Source organism: Arachis hypogaea, chromosome 15 (genome assembly GCF_003086295.3).
Source record: "Arachis hypogaea cultivar Tifrunner chromosome 15, arahy.Tifrunner.gnm2.J5K5, whole genome shotgun sequence".
NCBI classification, from domain to species: Eukaryota; Viridiplantae; Streptophyta; class Magnoliopsida; order Fabales; family Fabaceae; genus Arachis; species Arachis hypogaea.
In genome coordinates, this window is record NC_092050.1 from 148,141,171 (window position 1) to 148,155,836 (window position 14,666).

Sequence of the window (14,666 nt, forward strand, 5' to 3'; positions counted from 1 at the left end):
CGTACCCATTCAATTGGACTGACATTATATTTTGGATACGCCCATATCCAAACTACACAATAACTACTAGATCAAAATCGAATAGCACTGCAATAGGAGAAAAATCCAATACTCAATTCAGATGAGGTATCAAGAATTTTGGATTAAGTAACGGGCACATCTTTCAAACATAAATAATGCTACATAGACAACCTAGGGATCACAAAGCACAGCGAATACGAACACATAACATAGCTCAAAAAATCGCTATCATAGTTAATTCTTAATCACGTACTGACTTAAATGTCGAAGTCCTTTTTGCAGGTTCTCTACACTGCTCGGACGAGAAAAGAATTTGCGGTGCAATACACAGGAGTAGGGCATTCCTGGACGCGCCTTCAGCTGCACCCGATCTATACCTCGGAGCCAAGTTCAAGACAAGAACATCTGGCGCACACCGTGGACCGAATTTTTTCAAGTTAACCCCCACGTACACTATATTCTATTATTTTTTGCAGGGTCATGGCCGACAACGGCGCGCCTCAAACCTCTCCGACTAATTACGAGCTGGTGGTTATGAATGCTACCCTCCTGGCTGAAGTCAAGCAAATGGCTGACCTTTTGGAAGCATCTCAAAACGGGAAGTCTAACACAGACGACCCTAAGAGCGTGACCTCAAACGGCACGCGACTTCAAGACTCGGGTTTCCAAGAGGTCATCCCACCAAAAGAAAAACTGACGATAGATAATTCCTTTTTGGAAGAAATCGTCAAGTTCCAAATGCCAAAGAATTTCGTTCTGCCTATGGCGCTCAAGCCATATGAAGGATTTGAAGATTCCCATATTCATATTAAGAAGTTCCAATCCATGATGTTCTTTAACAGTGCTTCTAACCTTATACTATGTCAATCTTTTTCAACTTTTTTAGATGGTGCTGCTTTACTTTGGTTTTCTAAGATTTTTGCAGCACTACAAGAATTTCACAAATTAGCGACGAATTTTTGTGAGAAATATTTTTTGTCACTAATCCATCACTAACTTGCGAGGAATTAGTGACACACTAACGACAAAATTAATGAGCGGTCACAAAATATTCGAACTTGAAAAAAGTGACTGATTAGCGAGAGATTTACGCGTAAGTTTATTTCTCGCAGATTGACTTTTGTAGCTAAAAAAAGAGCGGAAAAAATTTCCTCGCTAATTTGTCACAAATTAATTAGCGAGTGACAATGTTCTAGCAAATCAGTCACTTAGCGGTTCAATCGAATAAAAGTAAAGTAGTGAGTGATATTATTGTCACTATTCCGTCGCAAGTGTTTGATATACAATTAGCGAGAAATAATTCACATACTAATTTGTCGCTAAATAAACTTTGTGTGAAAAGGCGAATTAGTGAGGAACAATGTTACTAGCTAATCTGTCACAAAGACTTGAAATACATTTTGCGATGGACAAATTCCTAACTAATTTGTCACCAAAGTTTTTATTTTTAGCGAGCAACTAGTTTCTCGCTAATTTGTCGCATAATATAGTAAATTCAAAATTAGGCTAGCGACAGAAAACAGTTGTCGCTAATGAGTCGCTAAAGTGGAAATATGGATATTGAGTGCCTAGGACCTAAGTAGCGAGAAATTTGCGACCGTTTAACAACTGACACACTTCATTCACTGATTTCAAGTCGCTGATTAGCAGGCGAAATATATTTGTCGCTAAGTTGTCGCAAGTTTAATTTAGCGAATGACTTGGCAACAGCAATACTGTCACAAAGCAAAAGCTATATCCTACCTATTTTGTAGCAAATTACTCGCTAATCTCGTTGGAAATCCGTCACAGAGTTATAACAAATCCAAAGCTCACAGAGAAAATGTTAGAAGTAACTCGTCGCAATTGATTCACTAAACAAAAGCTTATTTAGTGAGGAATTAGCGACCGCTTAACAACTGATAGCTTTTCCTCACTTATTTCATGTTGCTACTAATTTGTGAGGAAACACGTTAGTCCTTATTCTGTCACTATTTTAACTAGCAGCTAACGTGCCTGTTCAGCCGCTTTTCTATTGAGTTTAAGAAATTAAATTTTTATTTTTATTTTTAAAATTATAAATTTAATATTAATAATTAAAAATAAATTATAAAAAATAAAATACCTAAGTTATTTAATATGTAAAATGTATGAAATAAATAAATTTAATTTAGAAAACAAGATTAAAAAAATATTTTGTTGTTATTATGTATAACAAAGTCAATATAAACACTTACTAATATTATATAAAGATTAGTTATATATAAATGTTATTAAATTTATTTATTTTCTCAATCATGTTTAATTAGAAGCAATTTTAAAAATTTATATTCCTATCATTCTTTATCTCCATCAATAATACTAATAAATAAAAAAATGTATTTTAAAAAATCTTATCTTGAACATCTTTAATTTTTTTTAATTTTATTATTTTTTAAAATTATTAATTTGTATTTTTATTATATCATCTTATCATATTATACACTATCCTTTTCTCTTATAATTTTTTATAGAAAAATGCTAGGGGGCCAGCAATTTTTGTGATTTGTAGCCATCAAATAGCCATCAATGATGGTTTTAATGGTATGAGATTGGTGTGAGATTTCATCCAATGACTCACTTTTCATTTTATTAGGTTAAGCTTGGCTAAAATAAAAAAATAATGAGGTTTATTTTAGCATGGCGACAAAATTAGTATTCTAACTAATATTCTAGGAAACATTAGCGACATACTCATTATTGATGATGGTGACAAATTAAATATTCCATTGCGACTGAAATATTTGTGAGATACCTATCGGTTTGTTAGTAGCTTAAAAGGAATCTGCGATGAATTTTTGTGATAATATTACAACTAATTGACTACATATTATTTTCTAGTAAGTTAGCGACTACTTTGTAACTTTATTTTCTCATTTAGAATAGTTTTGGTTTAGTGACAAAATTCCTACAGATTTGATTAAGGATTTTCAAAATTAGCTATAGATTTGTTACAAAATGTGACAGATTTGCAATCATATTAGCGGACAACTTGCGACGAGTTAGGTTCGAAAAAATTCCTCGCTAATTAGCATCACCTAAGCATTCCATTTTGTCTACGAAGTTAGCTTGCATTTAGCGATGAGTCTACTGCAGTAGAGTTTGTCGCTAATTAGCGACTACCATTTAGTCTATTTTTTCTATGGAATTAGCTTTTACTTTAGTGATGGATTTGCGACTATCTATTCGGTAGCTAAAAAACTTTCCGATGAATTAGCGACTGTTGTGTTTGCCTCACTGATCTGCGACTTGTATTTAGCGACGAAAGCATTAGTTGCTAGGCAGTAACTAATCCGTCACAAATTCTATTTTGCATCAGATTAGCGACGATTTTACGACTCTTTTTGTAGTAGCTAATTGGCCATATTCTTGTAGTGCAGGTTCAATCTCTTACTTTGAAGAATTAGCGAGATCCTTCATAGACTACTTTACAGCTTCAAGAATATACGTGCACGGATTCGATTACCTCGGCACTATCAAGCAAGGTCCACATGAGAGCTTGAAGGACTATATGACGAGGTTCGCCAAAGTGACGATGGAAATCCCGGACCTCAATCCTGAGATGCATCTGCACGCATTGAAGAGCAGCCTCAGTCCCGAGAAGTTCCAGGAGACCATCGTTGTTACCAAGCCGAAAACATTAGTAAAATTCTGAGAGAAAGCTGCGGGACAAATGGAGATCAAGGAACTCTGTGAATCTCAGCGGACAGAGAAGCAACAACCCCGTCGAGATGAAGAAAGACCACCAAGGTCTCACCCAAGAAAGGAGCTCAAAAAAACTTTCAAGCTTACTCCGAATTTTGACTCCTACACCAAATTTAATACAAAAAGGGAAGACATAATCAAGGAGATCCTTCACAACAAGCTTATAAAACCGTCGACTAAAGCAGGCAGTTACCAAGGCCAAAAGTATGTGGATAAAACCAAGCACTGTGCGTTTCATCAGAAGTTCAGCCATACCACAGATGAATGCGTGGTGGCCAAAGATTTACTAGAGAGACTGGCACGGCAAGAACTTTTGGATAAATACATCAGCAGACGAATGCAACAGGACACATCAACCTCGGTAGGAACAGAAAATCAAGCAACGAACACCGAAAAGGACTAATGGTAGCATAATCAATCTCATCTAAGAAGATTATCAATTACATATCAGGAGGATTTGCATGTGGAGGAGACACAAGCTCGGCCAGGAAAATAAGTTACTGAACCACGCTAACACTACAAAGTAACATACCAACAAAAGGATCTACCATCCCCATTCCGGAGATCACATTTACAAACACGAACTTCGGATCCAAAACTCCTAATTTCGATGATCCAGTAGTTATCTCAGTGGCAACAGGAGACTTATTGATTTGAAAAGTTTTGTTAGACCCGGGAAGTAGTGCCGACGTCATGTTCTTATCCACATTCAAGAAGATGAAACTAAATAACAAAGTGTTGCAACCATCCTCGGACAAATTGGTCGGATTTTTCGGGGAAAGAATCCCCGTAACAGGTTATGTCTGGGTGAGGACAACCTTAGGGGAATATCCTCACTCAAGGACTTTAGATATCCAGTATTTAATTGTTGATTGCTTTAGTCCTTATAATATTATCTTAGGAATACCATCTTTAAATGCTTTCAGGGCTATAGTCTCCACAATTCACTTGTGCGTCAAGTTTTGTACACAGGATGGAACTATAGCAATAGTACATTCAGATAGAAAGGAAGTAACGCAATGTTACAATGCAGGTCTTAAGATGAAGCAGACACTGATACCAAGGATAAATTCGGTCTACAATACCAATGATATACCAGATCTAGCCGAGCTGGATCCTCGGACCAATCATGAGCAACGACCTACCCTAACAGATGACTTGAGCAAGGTAAGCATTTCCAATAATAAGAATCAGAACACTAACATCGGTTCTGCTTTATCTGTAGGGTACACGAAGCAAATCACTGACTTACTCCAGGCAAATGCCGACCTGTTCTCTTGGAGCCCTGCTGACATGCCAGGATTAAACCCAGAAGCCATATGCCAGATACTCGCTTTGGATCCTAAAGCTCGTCTGGTGAAACAGAAGAAAAGATACTCAGGACAGGAAAAAATAGATGCGGCCGTCAGAGAAACACAAAAGCTATTAAGCGCGGGTTTCGTTCGAGAAATCCGCTTCACATCCTAGCTGGCGAATGGGGTAATGGTCAAAAAGAATTCTGGGAAATGGCGAATGCGTGTGGACTTCACTGACCTAAACAAGGCATGCCCAAAAGGCTCTTATTCATTGCCATGCATTGATAAGCTCGTCGACAATACATCTGGTTACAAAATACTAAGCTTCATGGATGCATATTCGAGCTATAACCAGATACTCGTGCACCCTTCGGATGAGGACAAGACGGCCTTCATAACTGACCATGAAAATTTTTGCTACAAAGTCATGCCTTTCGGCCTCAAGAACGTGGGCGCTACCTACCAACGCCTGAAGGACAAGGTATTTTAGAACCAGATCGGGTAGAATATGGAAGTGTACGTAGACGATATGGTCATCAAATCAGAGACCGAAGAAAAACACATGTCCGATCTCAAAGAGGTATTTGAGCAACTAAGAAAGTACAACATGTGGTTAAACCCTAAGAAATGCGCCTTCGGGGTACAAGGAGGGAAGTTCCTAGGATTCATGTTAACTCACAAAGGAATCGAAGCAAACCCCGACAAGTGTAAAGCAATCATAGAGATGAAATCGCCAACCCATTTTTTCAACACAATACGGAAGTCAAACAAATTTGAATGGTCGGATAAGTGTGAGACAGCCTTCGCCGAGTTCAAACAAATTCTATCATCACCCCGATATTGACAAGACCAACACATGGTAACCCACTCTATTTATACCTTTCAGTTTCTGCTAACTCAATTTCATATGTACTTGTCACAGAAGCAGGTCAAGAGCAGCACCCGGTCTACTTTATCAGTAAGATTTTACAAAACGCGGAAACAAGATACCCTACCATTGAAAAGCTAGCCTATGCTCTGGTAGTTACAGCGTGATGCCTAAGACATTATTTCCAAAGCTACAAGGTTGTGGTACGAACTAATCAACCGCTGCGACAAGTGTTAACACGACCCGTCCTTGCAGGAAGATTGAGAAAATGGTCCATAGAGTTGTCTGAACACGATATCGATTACCAAGCTCGAGGTTCAATAAAATCTCAAGTACTGGCTGATTTCGTCGCAGAATTCACCTCACTAGGCGAGATTTATTCAGAATGGGAGTTATATATGGATGGTGCTGCAAACGAAGACGGTAGGGGCAAATGTTAAATATTGTTCTAATAAAGGTTCACTTTCCTGAAAAATGCCATTTACCTGTTGAACGATGAGGAGGGAGTCACAATAGACTTCGATGTGTTGAATTTTGCTCTCTTTGGCTAGTCGTAGGCCAGCCAGAAGTGCTTCTTACTCGGATTGATTATTGCTTACTGTAAACATGTATTTTATTGATTGCTCGGTTGAGACTCCTTCGGTCTTTGAGAACAATACGACATTTAATTTAATAATTCCAAAATTTTCAAATCACACATATTCATCAGAGTGAAAACAATAGAGCTGGTATATTATCCAAATTAGCTACTTCAAGAAAAATAAACACACTATTGGAATTGTCACAAATAACCCTGGAACAACCTAGTATAGACAACAATTGTGTGCTGAGTTTGTCACAGGTAGAAGACTAGAGAACTCAATATGTCAATTTTTTGAAAAATGGAACAATACCAAAAACGGAGAGAAATCTGAAGGTATTCAAGAAAAAAGCAAGCTACTTTACCATCATTGGAAACGACCTCTATAGACGGGATTTTTCTCGGCCTCTGCTGAAGTGCTTAGGGGATGAAGATGCCGCCCTAGCAATGTCAGAAGCACACGAAGGCATCTGTGGCACACACATAGGGGGCCGAAGCCTGCCAGCAAAGTTATTAAGAGCAATGTATTACTAGCCGACCTTAAAGAAAGATTGCCTGGCGAAGGTCAAGCAGTGTGACAACTGTCAAAAGTGCGCCCCGGTAATACATAACCCAGCTGAGATGTTACACACATCCGAAGTCGGATGGCCATTCCATAGATGGGGGGGCTAGATATACTCTGTCCTTTTCCAATATCACAAGGCCAGATAAAATTTCTACTTATAGCAATCGACTACTTTACAAAATGGATAGAAGCTCAACTGCTTGCCAGAATAACGGCAAAAAAGGTACAAAGTTTCATTTGGAAATTTATCATATGCCGATATGGATTGCCCATGGATATTGTTACTGATAATGGTAGACAATTTGCTGACAAGAAAATAGCGTCCTTTTTACAAAATCTAAACATCAAGCACCATTTTTCATCGGTCGAGCACCCTCAAACCAACGGGCTCGCCGAGGCAGCTATCAAGGTTATTTTGCAGGCATTAAAGAAAAAGTTAACTTTAGCTAAAGCTCAGTGGGCTGAACTCATGCCAGAGATACTCTGAGGATACAATACAACCCAACAAAGCTCGACCAAGGAAATGCCTTTCAAGTTAGTGTTCAGAGCCGATGCCATGATCCTAGTAGAAATATCCCAAGGATCAATCAGAGCTGATCACTTCGACGAGGATACGAATAATCAAATGAGAAGTGCCGAGATGGATATAATAGACGAAGAACGGCAAGAATCGAGGATACGGCAGGAATACAACAAGAAAGTTAGACCTCATCCATTACAACAAGGAGATCTCGTCCCCAGGCGTCTTGAAGATGTCCGAAGACCGCCAAGACAGGGCAAACTCGCCGCAAATTGGGAAGACCCCTACCGAATTTCACAAGTGCATGGCCGAGGTGCATACTCTCTAGAAGCCCTGGAAGGGATCGATTTACCGAACACTTGGAATATTTCCTCATTGCGACTGTATCATACCTGACTACCTATAAATATTTGAAGCTCGAAAGGTACTCCTTTTCCTACCACCGAGGTTTTTCTCTTACAGGGTTTTACTCGGGGAGGTTTTAACGAGGCCGACCACTTCAAAATCTATCAAACACTATTCAGTTAATCAATGCAAACATTTCATATAAACAAGCATTTTATGTTCTAAACAGTATCCATGCAACTAGCTTAGCAACAAAACGTGTTGCAGATACATATACGATTATGGTTGTTTTTCATCAAAAAGTTCAACCAAAAGTCTAATTCTCAAACAAAATACATACTAAAAATCAAATTCATTTAACTGCATCTGCAGTTTCATGCTATACTCCCCCCCCCCAAGGTTCATCATCAACTAATTGACCATTCACAACGATCTTAGTGACATCAAAACCACTAACGTCAAGATCAAGAGCAAAAATGCCAATTTGACTCAATGCACGATTGAACCCACCGGCAAACATCTCTAGCCCTTCATCTTCCAGCTCATGAACCCGAGATGTTAGTTTCCCCTTCTCGAGGTCTGCCTCCTTTAGCTGACCTTGTAGAGATCGGATTTGATCTTGCAAGCTTTCAATTTCAGTCTCCATATCCTTCATTTTTTTGTCAGATCAATGACCACTCCCTCTCTCTCCGCAACTGACTTCTCCAGTTTTTCAATCTTGTCCTTTTCAACCTTCTCTTCAGCACCAAGCAACTCTGTAGTTCGGCCAACACAGAGCAATCTCGTAGCAAGAATCTAACAAAGATACACACTTCATTAGCCAGGAAACCCAACCAAAATATCATGTAAATCAAATATGATAACATATACCTGTATATATTGACTGACCACTTCCTTTCTGACGTCCTTCAAGAGTTGAATGTCATTTGGGTTCTGAGCAACCCTATCAGCAAGAGCACCAGATGGGAATCGATCACTCCAGATCGATTCCACAGCACCGCCAGCCATGAAACCATGAAGACGCGATTGCTTCTTCACTCCGCTCTTAACCCCGAATTCGAATACTATGTCTACTCCAGACAAGATCTCTAAGGGCGGACTCCAGATTTTTCCTTTTTCCTCCTCGTGAGTGTGCACTAGATTGTGCAACATCAGCACCCGCGTCCTTGACAACTTTTTCAACAGAAGTTTCACCACTTCCTTTCTTTTTCTGGTCAAGAAAACTCCTCATCCTCACCGAGGATAAACTCGACACTTTCCCACCTGCACAAACGAAACACACAAAATTAAGTCATCCACATATAAGCAGTCCAAAAAGCAAAGCAGGAATGTACAGAGCCCTCACCAATATAACTACTCAATCCATCAATTTCATTTTCAAATTTCAGAACTTCAGAAATACACAACAATTTCCTGGCAGAAAAACACTCAATAAGATAATCTAAGAACAAGTCTTCTTTCTTGGACCTCTTAAAGACATCCAGAACCTGCATAGGTTCAGGACACCAGAAAAGGGGGAACTTCTTGCCCAATTCATCATCCAAGAAAAAAGGATACTCCTTTTGACAGGAGCAAACCTTTACAAACATTTCTTTAAAATTTTTAAAAGAGGATTTGTACAACACAAACAAGGAACGGCCTGGATAACTACTCAAATTTATCCAAAGACCTTTCCGGACACCCTTCGCTTGGAACAACGAAAAGAAAATTTCCAAAGAAGGTTCATATTGCAGAAAACCCAACAAGCACTCAAAGGCTCGAAGGAAAGCCCATGAGTTAGGATGGAGTTGGGATGGAACACAAGTTAGCTGTGTTAAAACCATGCACTCGAAATTAGTAAAAGGGAGCTTGACATTCAACTCAGTGAAAACACAGGTATATACATAAAAGTTCAATCCCCTCTTTTTTCACAAACCATCTCCTCCCCATTACAAGAAAGTAACTCGACCCCACACCCAGAACCCTCCCGAATCCATCTAGCAGCATTAAGCGAAGCTAACATTTTAGGATTCTAAAAAAGGGACGCGCGACACTTGACGTCTGTGTGGACCCATTCGTAGAGGTCATCTTTGATCTCCACCACTTTGTCTTCTGGTTTTTTCATGACCAACACAGTGAAGAAAGAGACACGAGAGAACAAGGGAGAAACACTAACCTTTAGTTGCTATCCTTTTTCGAATTATTACAATGAAAAAGTTGCTCCAAACTAAAGAGGTTTCGAAGTAAACACTATCATACAATTACAATTGCAAATAATCCCTGACCGTTAGATCAAGAAAACGGTTCACTGCCCACGCTTGCCTCGATAATAGACCCCGCTAACATCCATTACAAACGTCCCTTCAGGACTCCACTACCAATAAATGTGCAACCCTTATTAAATGCCAAAAACAATATTACTTCAATAGTCGAAACCTCGTTGAGCTTGGGGGCTCGCATATAAATAAAAAGGGTATAACGTCGGTCATACAGACAAAAAGCTCAACTAGCTTCCGACAATAGCAAGTCAAACTTAGGGGTTGTGATCCATACCCATTCAATCGAACCGACGTTATACTCTGAATACGCCCATATCCAAACTACACAACAACTACTAGGTCAAAATTGGATAGCGCCGCAATAGGAGAAAAATCCAATACTCAGTTCGGATGAGATACCAGGAATCTCAGATTAAGTAACGGGCACATCTTTCAAACATAAATAGCGCTACATAGACAATCTAGGGATCACAAGGCACAACAAATACGAACACATGACAGCTCAAAAAGTTGCTATTATAATTAATTCTTGATCGCGTATTGACTTAAGCGTCGGAGTTTTTTTTTTACAAATTCTCCACACTGCTCGGACGAAAAAGGAATTCGCGGTGCAGTACACAGGAGCAAGGCATTCTTGGACGCGCCTTCAATTGCATCTGATCTATGCCTCGGAGCCAAGTTCTAGACAAGAACATTTACATTTCTCAATTTTAAAATATTTATCTTATTTATAACTAATTCTTCAAAATTCCTTCGTATTATGGATTAAATAATCTATATCATATAGGGATGAAATTATAATTTTTCAACATCAATTTTTGCTTTCCTCTCACCTTTTCATTAATTTTTATTCTATATATTTTCTGCCTGCAAAAGTTACCAATGAGCCCATAAAACTCTTCCTCTTTTTCCTCTCTATTTCTTTCCTTTGCCAAAAAAGACATTAAGGAGAATATATTTTGGGATAAGAATCAAACAAGATGCAATGAGGTTAGCATCAAAAGTTATGAATATCTGAAACACAAAATTCACACTACATGAATTTGGTGTTCTTTTAATTAATTTAAGTCATGCGGCCGAAGTTCATTGAATACAAAACAATTGAATCATATGTTGACAACAAAGCTTTATCATATTTACACTGCTGAAGGAAACATTTCTTCATTCAAATGAGTTATTAATATGAACATTTTTTAGTCCAACGATATATCATATGAGCTGTGAACTATCAATGTACCTCAGTATTTCAGAGCCAGTTTCAGCAACCCAATTCACTGCAGTGCCAAAGAATAGCTCCCAAAACCACAGATCCAATGCTAACACTGATGAAAAGATGAGCAATGCCAACGTCTGATAACGGTTCAACGGCCAGCCTGAGGCTTCTGCCATTGCCTTCAGAAATGGAAATGAACTAGTGTTTAGGTCCCTTTTCCTTATGGACCATGCTGTTATCCATTGCACACTAGATGGCACTAAATCAAACTCTTCCCTTAGTCTCCTCCCTAGATCCGGCATGTGGCCGCCTCCATAAAGAATTGCGATCCTATTGTGTCCCTCATCCATTGCTGCTCTAAGGGTATCTACTGCGACCTTGTTTCGCTCACCAATTATGACTGATTTCTCCTCCACATCTGCTGTCACCTGTGTGAACCTACACAAACAACAGTTTTAAGTTCAGATAACAGATGACGGTTGCATTTTGTGAACAAACTCGACCACCAATATAAAACTTCGTTGAATCTTATCATAGAATATCTACCTCACTTAGCAAGACAAGGCGTATTTGTTGTTCATATATACATGCACTCATCTATTGGTGCAAGATTTGGGATGATCAACACAGAAACTAAAGAGTATGCTAGAGACTTAGAAACCTACAAGAGCAAGATTGAAAAGAGAGACGGAACAAAAGAAATAAATGACAGAAACTTACTCAGATGTTAGTCTCTTTGCAAGGAAGACCTTCATTGCAGCACCAAAGTCAAGCCTTGACAATGCCTCGATTTCGGGATAATCTGATGCTTGACTTCCTACATCAGCACAAACGCCTCCAATGATGAGAAGGCCAACAAGTGGCATCGGAAGTACACGTGAAGCCCATAAAAGCTTGGATCTCAATGGGTCAAGATCTTCCGGGATAGAAGGCTGCAATATTGCCTTTGTAGATTTGAGGGTCATGTCTCTTGCAAAAGAAAATAAGCTTTCACCTTTTTCTAACTGAAAATAAACAGGAAGAAAAATCATATCAACAAACATACACAAAGCACCAATTGCAGTGTACAGAATCCTTCAGATCAGCCCTCAAAATGTGTATATGGCATTGAATTGAGCAATAAAAATTAGCAGCTTAAGACCTGAAGTAATTTGAAGGTCTCATAATCAAGATCTGCATGGTACCAATTGGCAGCCTGGTAATTGAGGCAGTCTAATTGGAAATCAAGCGTAAGGATTCGAGCCATTTGGCGTTGGATGCATCCCAAAATGTTAAAACCCCTGCGCGAACTTCTTAACCTTTTTGAAGCAGTAGGGTTTCTTCTGTTCTCTAAAGCTTCCCTGCTAGTCACCATTTCATAGAGGACACAATCATATGATTCAAGTTCCTTCTGGAGGGCCAGAAAATACCTTACAATCATAACAAATTAAGTCAGTTCAATGAATCACTTGCAATTATCATTTGCATAAAAGTAGCAATGCATACTACCACTCAAATGCATGCAGCAAGTAATTTTGTCATGCTGTCTTGTGATACACCTTAAGGTACATATTGTATCCTTCAATCACACTCTAGAAATTAACATATTTGGGTGAAAAGAAAACAGCATCCAGACTCCAGCAACATTTTGAACTAGTCAATAACCTATAAGCTTAAGTTAGTACTTTTTCAGCACAGATAGCTTGGTTTTGTCATCTAATTATATGCTACTAAAAGTTGAGTTAGTAATTGTCAGAGTTAAGCAATTTTGCTAAAGTGTAAATTAACATCAAATTTAATTCCAAACATAAGATTAGTTCACATTGGCATTCACAGAGCAAAAGTTCCAATCTCAATCTTCCTCAGTTCCCCTAATGCCTTATCATCAACAGAACCACCCTAATTTTCCCACTTCCCTTTCCAATTCTTCATTCCTAGCAACTACTAAAACCGCCATTATAAGCTGTTTCTGATAACTATCAAAATCACAAAAGAAGAATATGAAAAGAAGGCAACGCGTACTCTTCATCAGCGATGTGAATTGTGGAAACCAAATCAACCTACACCAAAAGAAACACAGAAAACCCAATTGAGAGAAAGCGATAAAGATGCAAACTTTGAACACCCCAGGAGGGAAAAGAATGAAGGTTGAAAGGTGGAAGCACCTGAAGGAAAGGGCGCAAAAGGTTCCAAGGGAACTTCTTTCTGTAGCTGACAACAGCTGTTTGAAGCTCACCACTGCCACCATCAACACCACGCTTGAACCTCATGAAATCCGCGATGGAATTGTTGTTTAGGAACTGTTCCGGTGACCCATCTTCGTGGAGGACTTGGCTTGAAGCAGAGGCGGAGGAAGAGACTGGGAAGGTGGAAGAGAATGATGAAAAGGGTTTTCTTCTTGGGAACCAAACAAGACGCTGTTGTTTGAAAGAGGAGCGGAAGGGTCTTGTTCGGGTGGGAGTGGAAGTGGAAGGTGAATCCGAGTTTGAAGGCAGTGAAGGTGAAGAAGAGATTATGGAGATTGAAGTTAGCACCATGCTTCTCTCTTCTATCACCAGAGACAGAGAGAGAGAGATTGGGGTGTTTGGATAACCCGGTGTAAAAACGAACGCTTAGATTTTTGTTCTGGTTGCGGTTATGGTTATGGTTCAGTTTGAGTAACACTGATACTTTGGTTTGGAGTTGGTGATTTGCTATGCTGTTCAACCTTAACTCATGTATCTTATGATAGAATATTAAGGAAAAATGGTATTTTACATATTTATGAGTTGAATTATCTAAATTTGTCTTTTATTTTTAAATTCTAACAAAACTTTAGAGGATAATTTGAATAATTCACTTTCAATTATTAGTTGTTAGATTAATTTTAGCTGTTAAAATGGTATATTTTTAAGAGAAGTCTTGGGCTAATAACTTTTGTGTTTTGTAGCTAACACTTAACCATCAAAAGAAAAGTAACTAAGTAAGTGATCTTCTACCATTGGATGTAATCTCACACCATTAAAAACACTGTTGATGGCCAATTGATAGTTACAAAACACAAAAATTGCTGGCCCTAGCACTCCTCATAATTATGTTATTTTTTTATCTTAATTATCTTATAATAAAATTTATTAAAAATTTATTTATTTAACAAATATATTAAAACTTTAATTGAAATCGATAAAAGAACCAAATATCAAATAGAAATCATTTTTAAAAAATAAAAAATTTATTAAAAATTTTAAAATTCGTTGAGAACAATTTAAATATTAACTCAAAATTTTCGGTGGAACATCTTTTATCCTTTAAAACATAAT

The 14,666-nt window shown here is 38.3% G+C and overlaps 4 protein-coding genes across 4 annotated transcripts; 2 read left to right on the plus strand and 2 right to left on the minus strand.

Annotated features, from left to right (window-relative positions):
• The first annotated feature begins 4,437 nt into the window (after nucleotides 1-4,437).
• On the plus strand, nucleotides 4,438-5,211 carry LOC140179407 (uncharacterized). The gene has a single exon (XM_072218284.1). The coding sequence runs from the start codon at nucleotides 4,438-4,440 to the stop codon at nucleotides 5,209-5,211; it is 774 nt and encodes a 257-aa protein (XP_072074385.1).
• Nucleotides 5,212-7,575: 2,364 nt separating this feature from the next.
• On the plus strand, nucleotides 7,576-7,968 carry LOC140179408 (uncharacterized). The gene has a single exon (XM_072218285.1). It carries the CDS (start codon nucleotides 7,576-7,578, stop codon nucleotides 7,966-7,968), a length of 393 nt encoding a protein of 130 aa, XP_072074386.1.
• Nucleotides 7,969-8,096: 128 nt separating this feature from the next.
• Nucleotides 8,097-9,180, minus strand: LOC112747232 (uncharacterized). The gene is made up of 2 exons (XM_025795199.3): nucleotides 8,788-9,180; nucleotides 8,097-8,712 (listed from the first exon to the last, which is right to left on the minus strand). The coding sequence occupies exons 1-2, from the start codon at nucleotides 9,067-9,069 to the stop codon at nucleotides 8,569-8,571; spliced, it is 426 nt and encodes a 141-aa protein (XP_025650984.1). The 5' UTR covers nucleotides 9,070-9,180; the 3' UTR covers nucleotides 8,097-8,568.
• Nucleotides 9,181-11,186: 2,006 nt separating this feature from the next.
• Nucleotides 11,187-14,101, minus strand: LOC112751200 (uncharacterized). The gene is made up of 5 exons (XM_025800259.3): nucleotides 13,533-14,101; nucleotides 13,390-13,427; nucleotides 12,530-12,797; nucleotides 12,109-12,392; nucleotides 11,187-11,826 (listed from the first exon to the last, which is right to left on the minus strand). The coding sequence occupies exons 1-5, from the start codon at nucleotides 13,902-13,904 to the stop codon at nucleotides 11,385-11,387; spliced, it is 1,404 nt and encodes a 467-aa protein (XP_025656044.1). The 5' UTR covers nucleotides 13,905-14,101; the 3' UTR covers nucleotides 11,187-11,384.
• Nucleotides 14,102-14,666: the final 565 nt, after the last annotated feature.